Source organism: Aquila chrysaetos, chromosome 13 (genome assembly GCF_900496995.4).
Source record: "Aquila chrysaetos chrysaetos chromosome 13, bAquChr1.4, whole genome shotgun sequence".
Taxonomy (NCBI): Eukaryota; Metazoa; Chordata; class Aves; order Accipitriformes; family Accipitridae; genus Aquila; species Aquila chrysaetos.
The window spans coordinates 9,319,975-9,332,987 of record NC_044016.1 but is presented as its reverse complement, the minus strand read 5'-3'; the positions used below and the strand labels follow the sequence as shown (position 1 = coordinate 9,332,987).

The window sequence follows — 13,013 nt, the reverse complement described above, 5'->3', positions numbered from 1 at the left end:
AGGATTTCTCTAGCTATTTTATTTATGGCAGAGGGGTTTTACACTTAGGTAACAGAACGAATAACAAAACTGACCAACCTTACATTTGTTGAAATCTAAACAAGTGGTATTTGAGTTAACTGTAACTCCTTTTTGGCTAACGAACTGCAGCTTCAAATGAGACAGAATTGCTGTGGTATTATTTGTCCCTGTTTACTGGTTTGATGACACCAAGATGATCATAGATTTTCATTAGACAATTACAAGTGACATAAAAATCACTGTCAGTTAAAACAAACCTAGGTTGTAAGGCAGACTTTATTAAACCATTCAGATCTCATAAAGGATAGGTAGAATTCAAAATACTTTGTAACAACGACAACCATATTAACAAAACCAATCTACTAATTCTAGTGCTCTGCCTTGAACAATCACAATATTTAACTGTGCCTTAAGTATGGGTACCACAATTGGCACTACCAGTGATGGGTACCACTTTGAGAAATACTGGCCTACTATGAAACATGGTACAAGTATAATCATGATTCTTTTGATGAGTAAGCATGCTAAGCTATTACTAAAGTCACTAAGAAGCTTTTACTCTTCCATCAGGTGCTTACCATGGCAGGTGGAACAAATTATATTAAGCTTGCATCAGTATAAGTGAAAGCTTTAGCAAAAATGCACTTGAAAACTAATTTGTGGAAAAAAGAACCTCTTACTATGCAAAATACATAGCAGGTGTAAGAAGAGTAAGCCGTTCCCCCCAAAATACTACATACATGAAGTTAAGAACATCACTGATAACTCAACATAATTCCCAATATTTACATCCCATTTTTGAAACCTACATTGTTTGTAACAAGGTTTTGAAATCTGACAGAAGCTTTTTCTTTTGTTTTCTCATAAAATAAAGCTATTTCAACATGACTAATTTCTGAAGTCTAGAAGAGTGCCATTTGACTGATTCCTTGGGAAAATTGTAGCGTTTTTGCCAAGAGTGACTGAACACTGGAAGAATCAAAGGTGGGCCCTAAACTGCCATCACAGCAGCACCTCCTTTGCTAACAAACCTGAGTTTTTCTGTCTGAAAACCCATATCTGCAGGAAGCACAAGTGCAGGAAACCACGCACTCCTCAAGGAAGTTTTCCCCTCTATGTTGTAAAACTAAGGTACTGAGTTAACTAAAGTGAGGATTAAAAGAGCATGACATATTCACTACATTTTGCATAAGTGGATATAAATTTAAGACAATTACAGACAAGGAAAAATTTTTAAAAAATAAAAGGAAAGCACAGCGAGAAATGCTTTAAGTAGCTGAAAATATTTTTGATGACAGGAAATCTTAATAAAACCCCCATTACAAAAAACCAACCTCCCTTACTCTCCTACCCACTTAAAAGAAAATTCATTTGCAGCTTTAGCAGCATAAGGTTTCAAGATGCCACCTTCAGACACAGAGGCCTAATATTCCTGATCTTGAATAAGTGAAAGTGAATGAGTGAAAGTCTGGAATGCAACAAGAGTTTAGTTTTGTTATCAGACATCATCTAAATACCACTCACATTTCCACAGAGTTTGACAGAGACTATTGCTCCAAATAACAAAAGTCATTAACTGAAGAAAATAATTAAAACCCCACAGGTTATTTCATGCACCTCACTGAAACTGAATTGTGTTTTATCTGACTGTATGCCATACATCCAGTGTAAAAGAGTTCTCCGCAACACCAAATCAACTTTAACTTGAGAAGCAGTGTTTTTCTAAAAGTTGCAGAGCATCCATAAAGAGGCTTCTGACCAATACTGTGTAAAAACAGCACCCAACTTACTCTTTAAGGAAACCTTCCTTAGATCTGCAACAAGGTGTCTTATCTAATACCATTTCACTCAATTGCCAAAATATTTTGATAAGAAAAACATTCCTGAAAACACTTGGCTGTTTCTTCAGTTAGAAAGAACTTAGAAGCAGAAATGTTTGATTTGATTTTACATTTTGAAAGCAGTTAAGAAAAAGCATGAGTGCTCAATACATCTTTTCTCTTCACATCAACAGAATAGTAGTTATCTGAAAAATTTTTTTTGAGAAAAACTCTTTTATCTTCAAACTTTTGAAAAAGAATCACAGGATTTGACAGAAATTGCCAGACATCTTCAGATAACAGGTCTCGGAAATGTAGCTTTCATTCTTAATGTACTTTTTGAATAATTACAACTATGTATAGTGAAGCTCAATAATACAACTGTGCAAAAAGAAAAAAAAAAATCAATCTTAGGAGTGCAAGACTTAAAACAGGCTGTCTTTAATATCATGAAATCAAAACCCATGACATAAAAGTGATGGATGGAAAAATTGGCAGAGTTGAAAGAAAGCATCCCTTTTATTGGTCATGTTTTTTTGCACTTTAGCCCAGTAAAATCACTTCCCAGCTTCCAGCCCAGACAGGGAATACAGGCAGGAAGAGACAACGCATAAGAGTCCTCAAACAAAACCCTAAAATGTCTCTCCCTGTCTCAGGGAAGGAACTGTATCTAGAACCACACAAGGAACAGCTAAGACAGCAGCACTGATTTTTAAAACCTTCACTTATTTGTATGCAGGAGCTGTGAACAAAAGTGAAACTTTTCAGTCATTGAGTACTAAGCTGGGAAAAACATTTTGAAAGAAATGAAAAAGTAGTCATGTTCTATTTTCACTAACTATAATTATTAACTCTTATTTTCTTTAATTAGGGCTTTTGTGATCTCCCCAGGAATCCATCTGAGAAAAGCATGGTGGCCTTAGTCATTGAAGGTAAAGAGTTCATCTAGTATTCTACATCATAGAAATCAACTTTCGCATTTCCAATGCATCTAAAAAGTTAGATTTCTGATTTTATTCTGCTAAAATACCAAAGTTTCACATGTAATTTGTTGGAGAGGACAGAGCTACAGTACTAGATAAATAACATGCAAGTCTATAAACACATAGAAAAAAGACTGGACAGAAAAAGCATTCCTTCTAAGAAATCAGTGGTTCATTCATAGAACACTACTTCTAAATTGTAGAACTTTTGCCTAACAGAAAAGAATGTGGGGGTTGGGAATAGTTGATCAGGTCATATATAACTGCAGAATCAACCAAGCACAATAAGATTTCATACAATAAACCTTATTAAAAGAGTACATTAAACACTGGTATGGTATGAAAGTACATGTATCATGTTTCTGATTATAATTACAAAGTTGCTACGAGTAACTTGACACAGGCAGGATCAAAAGCATAGTGTATTAGAAAAGCCACATTTTTCTATTTCTTTTCAAATAAAGTTCTGTTACAAATGACGCTGCCACAAAAAAAAGCAATGAAGACATGAAAAGCCTGAATTATAATTGTATACCAAAATATATACCTGACAAACCATTTTATCATGGATTCCATAAAAACCATGCCTATCAAATATCCTTTGCATTGTCCAATTTACAAGTCAGTTGTGATGAATTTTTTTTTTCCATTTTCATGCTCAGCTTTTTCAGTGGTCATCTGCTGTATGACAACTCATTCAACCTCTACATTGGATTAGGCGAGGATTTTCATAGTATTTGCATGCTGGGTTTTTACTTGTCTCTTGCTTGTCCAGTGTTGTATGATCATTAAAAAAAAGTGTTTTGGCTCAAAGGCAGTACATTTGATCACAGAAAGACCCATGAGTTTGTTCAAATTAAGCAACTCAATGAAATGCAGGACAAGCATCTGAACAGAATCTGAGTGCCAGCTGTGGCTACTTCAAATTACAGTTCACTAACTTGTCTATAAAGAGCATCATTCTTCCTCTGATTCTCAGCTCCCACTACTTCTAGAAACTGTGGTGTGAAAATGACGTAAGGGAGTAGTCTCCTCAGTATATAGCAAGTAATAATCACACTCTTAGCCTGATGTTTCTTTTACAAGAAGACACCCACACAGTTGGGCATTAACACTTTTTGACAGAGGATGACAATATATCAAGGTATTACCACAGCTATTCATTCTGCCTTCCCTAAACCAGTAATCTCTTCAAGGCTTTGCTAGCTGCTATAATTGTGAACCTTCAACTACACTTTCCAAAAAAGTTTAAACACACATTGACTGTTGTCCTGATTTCAGCTGGGATAGAGTTAATTTTCTTCCTAGTAGCTGGTATAGTGTTATGTTTTGGATTTAGTATGAGAATAATGTTGATAACACACTGACATTTTCAGTTGTTGCCAAGTAGTGTTTAGACTAAGTCAAGGATTTTTCAGCTTCTCATGCCCAGCCAGCAAGAAGGCTGGAGGGGCACAAGAAGTTGGGAGGGACACAGCCAGGGCAGCTCACCCAAACTGGACAAAGTATTCCATACCATGTGACATCATGCCCAGTATATAAACTGGGGAGGGAGTTGGCCTCGGAGGGATCGCTGTTCGGGAACTAACTGGGCATTGGTCAGCAGGTGGTGAGCAATTGCATTGTGCATCACTTATTTTGTATATTCCAATCCTTTTATTATTATTATTGTCATTTTAATATTGTTATTATCATTATTCTTCCTTTCTGTCCTATTAACTGTTCTTGTCTCAACCCATGAGTTTTACTTTTTTTTTTTCCCTGATTCTCTCCCCCATCCCACTGGGGGGGGGGGGAAGTGAGCAAGCAGCTGTGTGGTGCTTAGTTACTAGCTGGTGTTAAACCACGACAACTGTATGCAAGGGGCTAACTATATGTTCACATTCCCTAGATACAAACTACACATCCTTAGGCTGAATACATGATATAATGTGTGTCTTTTAGGTAGTGTATCTCAGTAGGAAACTCCATTTTTTATTTTGTCTCCCTTTAAAGTCTGTGTAACAGCAGTGATACAGACATCAGACTCTTCACTGTTAAAAAAGAATTTGGTCACACCACAACTCTGTTCAATGAGTTGAGTCTGCAGTGTTCTTTCCTCAGGATATTAATCTTTCTAAAAGTATTCTTGCTCTTCTACACTGTTACCATCTAATAGCAGTAATTACTTCTTGTTCTGTGTTATCAGATGTCACAGGTATTAAATGACTTTTTTTGTCATTGGATTGAAGTATCTAAAAAAGATTTTCTTTAAGAAGCAATCACTGACAAAAGGAAGCACCTGAGCTCTAGCTTATATAGCTACGTTTGCAAAGATGGATGCAGCAGATGTGCCCACAAACATAAATAGTCATTAAGAAGGTCAGAAAACTGCATCTGAAGAGCCAACTGCACATCCATTCTATATATGCACTCCTGCCTAAACATAGTGGCTTAGAAGGTACATTCACATCAACATTGTTTCACAACACTATGTAAATGATATATTTAATAACTAGAGGTAACTGAATTATCAGTCTTTAGTAGATCAGCTTGCATTTTTGTTATAAAGGGAACTACGATACCATCTTTATATATGAGATATCATGACTGGAAGACAAAATGGGCTCCTAAGGACAATCCAGAAAGCATAGCAGAAAATAAACATTAGGATTTTTTATTATATATAAGCATTTACAGTATATCTTCATCAATTGAAATTTAATCACCTTTTTACAATTTAGAGGAAAAAGCAGTTTTTAGGGTAGTTAAGCCATGTATCATCAATACCATGAAGCTAACCTATCAGTTATAATAGCTCCTATAAAATACCAGAGTGAAATTGCAATAAGCCTAGAAAATGGGCTACAAATCCCAGATATGCTCAGGCAAGCACTGAACCAAAAATAAAAATAGGTAGATAGGAAACCAAGAACTAGACAGCATTCATCTAATTCACAACCACTAACAGCAGAGATCACAGGCCAAGGTTTTAAAGCATCTTATTCAGCTCCAAATGGCAATTATTGGACAGGGACTTCAATTATAAAAACCTTCCCTCTTCAAAACAAGTTACATTTCTAACAGTTCCTTTCTATTCTCTCCATATATAATAGCTCTTACATTTCTCAAAAGTGCCTTATTTTGTTTAGGCAAATTAAAATTTGAAAACATTTAAAATTCTCAAATAATAAAGAACATCGACGTTGCAGTATTTATCATGCTGGGATATGTTTATTACACACTGATAAAGAGTCTCCCACATTCTCCTTCTCTTCCAAACACTATTCTGGTAAGAAAGGAGTAGACTGCACTACAGTGAATACATTTTAACATTTTAGTTTAAAAAGTCAAGTGTCTCTTCTCCTCATGCCCTCCTCCAAAGAGCAAATTCTTAAAAACTCATTAGAATCTTATTTTAGAAAAAAGCTACGGGAAAATCCAGTTATTACATTGTACAAAAATGCAAGGACAGTTGGATTTTTTCCTTCACTTATAAACATTGCTTCTAGAGCTGAAAGCACTAAAAAAACCCTAAACATCTCTCATTTGTAGTCACAGACTTAGAACAGACTCAGTCCAAAGGAACACATGATGTCTATGACAGGTGCATCACTAATTTGCATTAAATTTTTTGTATATACCCTTTCCCCTGACCACACAGAAGTCAACCAAAAAAAAAAAAAAGACAATAAGGACAGATTTTTTGAAGCAGACTTCTGGAAGTTAAAAAAAAAAAAAAAAAAAATCAATCAGAATTGTACCACGATCCTTCACAGAATGCTTTCAGTATCAGAAAAAATAACTTTGGCTTGATTTTCTTTGTAAGAGAAGAAAAATATGTTTTCATATAGACATAAGATATATACTGAAAATGTTAAATAATGCCCCACCCCAAACCTTTCCCTTCACTCAGTTCAAACTAAGTACTGAGAAACAGTATCAGACTGTTTCTGCCATTCAAGTACACACAAATATTCCATTACAATAGAATTGCAGTGGGAAGAGTCTAACTATTAGAGCAAACACAATATCAGGCAGCAGTGGCACTATAGTCTTACCATTCCATTACTTACCTACAACATTAGGAAACAAGCATGAGAGGAATATACTTTTTTAAGCATGAGAGGAATATAGTTTTTTAAAAAAACCTGCAAGAACAGCATATATTTGCTTACAGTAATAAAAGCACCTACCAATGCGTTCTGGTTTCCTGAAGCCTTTTTTATGTTTCTTGCTGGCATTCCATGAAGATGGCTAAATCTACTCTGGAAACCTGCAAAAAAGAAGTACGAATGGATTTAAGAGTATTTCTTATACCATGTAACCAATAACATACCAAATCTATTAATCTGACTTCAGTTAAACAGAAACATCTTAATATTGTCAAATATTGTACTGGTGGAAACAAAGAGCAGAGAATGGGAAAAGTGAGAGAAAGGCTAAGTTGTCATAAAAATGAACATTTCTGGAGATATTCTTACTGCCATCCTGGTTCTATGCACAGTTGGCTGCCTAAGCAGAGCATACTGAACTACAGTAGGAAAATGATTTTTGCATCGCTTACAACTTCATTAGTACTAGAAAATGTTAAACCTGGTGAATATGCAGAAACCAAGTCCTCAAACAATTCTAAGCATCTGGAAAATAAGCCTCACAAAAGAATTCAATACATTCAGTGCGCAGAGTAGTTTAAAAGTGATTTGACCACTGCTTACATAAAAGATCTGTATTTGAATGCGAAAGTAGATTCTTGTGGCAGAGGGAAGGTACAACAAAATTCTTTGGCAGCAAGATGAGGTCTGACAACTTCAATCTTTAGACAAGAGTGGGTTCCTAACTGTAAATGCAATCTAACACTGGTACAACTTACCATTGGAAACACTGGATTCACAGTTGTCTAAACTATTTTAAAGAAAAAAAAAAAAAGTATTTTCTACATTATAATCTCAATCCTTGCTCCAAAGGAACCCTTCCCTCTTCTCTACAAACAATATGGCCTGACCATAAAGCAAAGCAAAGCAGATGGTCACACTACTCTTTCAAGCCTTTGAATTAATGAACTTCTCTAGAATTCTAAACATTATCACAGAAGCCAGGAACAAAATGGAATATAAAGATTCACTTTAAATAATGCTTAATAATTTTCAATGCAAACATCGAGACAACAAATAAAAGAGTAAGCTATAAAAATGAGCCAAGTTTTACACTTTCTGACTTTTCTGATCATTGACTTTTTAAAAATTTTTTTCTCTCTAATGATTAACTTAAAAATGAAATAGTTCAAGGAAACAAACTGGTAACTCCAAGATCTTGTCAACATTTTACATATTTTATATAATATACAGATACCTCTCTACTGTACCCAAGTGAATCTACAGTTTGCATTTGCTTGATTGCTACTTACCTCTCCTCCCTGACCGAGACATAAGAGGGAAAGTACCAGTTAAGATACTTTCAAAGACTGGATCAGGCAATTCTCTCTCCAGTTCTGTAGAGTCTTCTTGTTCCCACCATGGAATGACCCCCGTAATTCCACATGCTCCACCAGACTCATTTTCATGAAACCAATCACTCTGCTCATCATCACCTGTGTGAGGGCAGTATCCCCCCAAGCCCCCCAAAAAAGAAGGAGGAGCAGAGAAGATAAAAATCAGATGTTACCATCAATAAACACTCTGACAGGACAATTATTTCTTTTGTTTTATAGCTGTATAACAATTACTCGTATACAGGCGTTTTATTTGCAAAATGTTTCTCAATAGCATGACAAGCATTGCCATCAATGAAATCACATAACATGTAATGTTTTAAAACCAATTTATGATAGTGAAAAACAATAATAAACCAGTTAATCCTCTGGCAATAACTGCAGGGAAATCCATTTAAGTTACTGCACTTTACATATTAACAAAAAACAAGCCTTAATCTCCTGCAGGGAATTAAAAGGTATAAAACTGTGAAACTAGTTCTTTGCAGCTGATAATTGTATATAATTAGCTTAATTTCATGATTTGTATGGCTAGTAAAAGGGGAAAACAATCATGAACAGATGTGACTAAATGAAGTTAATCTGATTAAGTTCATTTAGAAATAAGTTTTGAAAAAGTTGATTTTAAATGAAAACTGACAGTATCATGTGATTGAGAATTACACTACATTATACCAAAAAGCTGGTCATTTTTACTGACAATATTTATAGATGTAGTATTTAAATACCTGGATTTAAACTCAAAAGATAAGACTGAAAATCTGATTTTAAACTTAGCTCTTAAACAGACTGGCAACTAAAAATAAATTATGTTTGTTTTAAAACATGTTCTTTTATACAAACCAGGTAGTTTACAGAAGATCAGAACATATCCTCTTAAGACATGGCAAATTTCCTTCCTTACACCCAAAAATTAGATTTCCAAGTATGTGTTGTACATTTTAATTCTACTTCAAAGTATCCCAACCATGCCTCACTATTTCTGCATATAAATTATTTGTTTGGCATTTCAATTTTTAATTAGGCAGAACTAAGCAAGACACAAATGCAAGATCTATTAGACACAATTTTCAAGAACAAAAAGCATTTGTGTAAAATTTCATTACCACTCAACCCCAAAATGGGAAAATACAAATAATAAAAACCCAAGCTAAAATTTGAGGAAAAATAAAATTCAACACACTTTCTCCAAATAAATTGTTGCAATGAAAAGACTACTTCAAGACCAAACACAAGTGAAAATGGCTGTACACATTCATCAGGACAAGTACTTCAGGAAAATAATAGAATAATTAAGGCCCTTCACTCATCACTTGCAGGTGAAATGTGATCCTTACATCTTTAATGATCTCTACTAAAGCAAAATTAGCAGAGGCTAGAAAACAGGAACTTTTAGATGGAGGAAAGGGAAAACAGAGGTGGAAAGAGATACATAGGTCCAAAAAAGATTTAAGTTTCTTTATGTTCCTGGAGCATTTCAGATTACTCTCCATATTTATTCTAGTCCTCATTTATAGCTATGACACTTCACAAAGGTGCTCACCATTAATTCTATCCTCATTTCATAAACAGCCAGGTATGGTTTCTTTGGAGGATGTCTAAGAATACTGAACAGAGACAGTGGTAGTGGTGGAGGGAGAATCACACGTTTTCATTAAATTGATCTGTGGTTCAGAATTAAGTTTGAACTCCTTTGTTTTGATTTTCAAAACTTTTATGTAGATAAACTTTGTCGGAATATTTTGTCATAAGATGAGAGCTCTAGACACCTTGACTAATAGGAAATACTATCAGGAACTCAAAAGAAGTCTTGTTACTCAATTCAGCTGTGACAGTACAGAATTCTGAAACTGGGTTTCACAATCAGCTCGAGGACAGAAGCCTGTAAGAGTTATGCAATGCAGTCTTGGAAGAAAGAGCTAGAATTTAAGACTGTGTTGGTAGACTGCAGGATAAGGCAAATAGTGGCTATGGAAGGAAATTAGTATCCTCACTGTATGCCCAACCACAGTTCTTTGGGAAAAAATACAAAATTAATTTTCCTTTTTGTGCAACAGGAATGTTAGTATGCTAAGCAACCATCCATTAAGACATCTTACCTGTTATGCTATTATACACTTCCCTAAGCACTTAAGTTGCTTACTGCCAAAGGCAAACTTAAGATCTGAACCTTGTAGGTTTTGCCCATGTGACAGCAGAATCCAGGTATACCTGGTTTTTAGCTTCCTTGTCTGTGCACTTTAAACAATTCTGAATCCTTTGACTATTTTCAATCATATTATCACCTTGAGGAGAGCATAAACCTGTTACTACTATTCTTATCCAGGTGAGAGCACCCACAGGCATTTTGTTTACCAGTTACTCCACCTTGAAGGGGTAACATTTCCAAAGGGGGCAGGGAAGACCACTGCATTTAATCAATTTCCAACCTCATACATATAGGCAATATAACACAGAGGCCTCCACACTCAAGTTTGTAAACAAATACTTGGATTTTATCCTACTTAATTTGCAGCTCTCAAAAGGCAACAGTGTCCATAGCAAACATGAACTTATGAGAATTAAAAATTCAAAGTAATTTTTGACTTCAAAATACTTCAAAAGATTCACCACACTGTTCTTTCCTCTTAAGGATGCTGATTCAGCACAAGACTACAGCAAATGATCATATTCTTCGAAGCTACAGGAAAGGTAAAACAACCTCCGGATCTCCGAGCCCACGCATTATCCTAGCCACGTATTTAAAATACAACAAACTTTTTTGTGGGTAATGCTAATGCTTTAAGGAATTACTTCAAAGCAATTTACATTCAATTATAACTGTACGGATCAGTACAAAAAAATTAAAATAAATTTAAGGCTCAGAAGTGTCAACTTCAATTCTAAAATTTCAAGGCACTTCAGTTCTGTCTTTAAGTTATTTATTTTTAAGCTTTACCCTCCCCCCAATTACTGTTTCCCTAATTTTCACTCTATATTGAGTGTACATATTTATCTAATTACCACTCCTTCATGTTAAATTACTTGCCTTCCCCTTTAAGAAGTTTAGAAAATTATTTATGTGGTCTTCTTATGGTTTCTCTATGGACATAGACCCCATCTGCATCACCATCAGTTTCATGTTCAGAATAGCTTCACCTGAATCTTCTTTTAGCTAAAGCAGTGCAGGATTATAACAAACAGACTTTCCACTGTGCACAAATAGAGTTTTCTCCCTATTCCTAGTTTTCTTTTGTTTCAAAATGGTCAGACTACCCCCCATAGCAGTCACATATAGTGTACATGTGCTTGCCTGTAACAACCACAACCTACTTTGAGAGGCTACTGTGAAAAGAGTTCAGCGTATAGTCCTGTAAACACCACTTGATACTGTGCTGTTCCATTATCCCTCAACTCACACACAGAGAGCAATAGCACATGGACTGTAAATACCCTAGGATGCTAGTTTCATTTCCATGACCAGTGTACATCTTTCTAGGTAAAAAAAAAACTAACACAAAACCACTGCTAACAGCTGTAATAATCATTTGGAGACATCAGAAGATTCACTATAACACATACAAGGAGTTTCAGGAAAGCAGAAGCTTAAGTTACCCATCCACTGAGGCACGTTGCATCTTGCTCTTTGTGCTCTACAGAGCTACCTTGGCAAAAGGGGTAACAGGACACCATTCAGACACCATTGAATTTAAGCAGCTAGTTCTTCCGATTCAAGCTTGAAAACTTCACATGAAGGCCTCCTCCCAGCCCTCCCATTCAATGTAGTATCATACCCTGTTCTTGAGTAGGAGGACTGTACAGGTCTGCTATTAATAAATTAAACCAAGGATATCACGTCATCTCAGCTTTATGTTCACCTCTACCACTGTGATCCACATGCAATATTTAGGACTTCAACTATACAGCAACTTCATGTTATTTCTTTTTCACCTGCAAAGACTATAAACTAATTAGCCACAACAGTTCACAACTGGTGTGATTACACTTAGCATTGCACATTCCATTTTTTATATATGGAGAACGACACCCTGACACCTGCAGCTACTGAGATGCCATACAAGGTCCAAATTAGTTTCTTGCTAGAGAAGACAAAAGGGTGGAATTGTCATATACTGAATCAGTAGTGGGTCATCTTCATAAAGGACACAGTAATGAATATATGTTTAATCATAAAATAATGAACAGCTATCTTTAAAAGCTGAGCTACATCCACAGTGGAACTCTGACATTCCCTGACCTTCTCCAATTTTAACTGTTTAACACTTTATTAATATAATTTTCCTTCCTACTTGCTTAGATCTTAAAGGATATTTCAGGTACTGCATGTCATGATTTAAGAGGTCTTAAGTCAACTTTAAATTTCCCCAAGTGTACTAGTAGGTGTAGATGCACTAGGAATGCAGAATATGTTTTATTTGCCATACCCACACTATAAAATTCATTAAAGAATATACTTGCAGTTTGACTTTTCCCCCAAAACAGCAATAATATCAACTAGTGTTTGAAAAATGTTACAGTTTTGTTAACATTGTGTTGAAAGCTTAACTTATAAAGTGCCTTTGTAAAGCAGATCTGTAAAGTGCCTTGAAATTGCAGGTGATCCTACTAGCTAGGCCTATTATAGAGTTGTATTATATGTTGCAAAGTAAGATTAGACCTTTTGTTTCAAAACTCTTCTTGTAAAAGTTTTCTACACTGGGCATAACACTGCTTATCATT

The 13,013-nt window shown here is 35.3% G+C and overlaps 1 protein-coding gene across 2 annotated transcripts in view; it reads right to left on the bottom strand.

Annotated features, from left to right (window-relative positions):
* The window catches only part of GPATCH2 (G-patch domain containing 2), a 60,440-nt gene that overhangs the window by 29,362 nt on the left and 18,065 nt on the right, over window positions 1–13,013 (bottom strand). Inside the window, exons 4-6 of one of the 2 annotated variants that reach the window (XM_030035454.2) lie at window positions 8,211–8,393; window positions 7,000–7,079; window positions 5,465–6,522 (exon numbers count right to left, since the gene is read on the bottom strand). In XM_030035454.2, the coding sequence (XP_029891314.1) occupies window positions 6,367–6,522; window positions 7,000–7,079; window positions 8,211–8,393 (419 nt within the window). In that variant the 3' untranslated portion in view covers window positions 5,465–6,366. Of the gene's footprint in view, window positions 1–5,464; window positions 6,523–6,999; window positions 7,080–8,210; window positions 8,394–13,013 lie in introns of those variants that run through there. The other variant, XM_041128408.1, reaches the window with a different exon arrangement.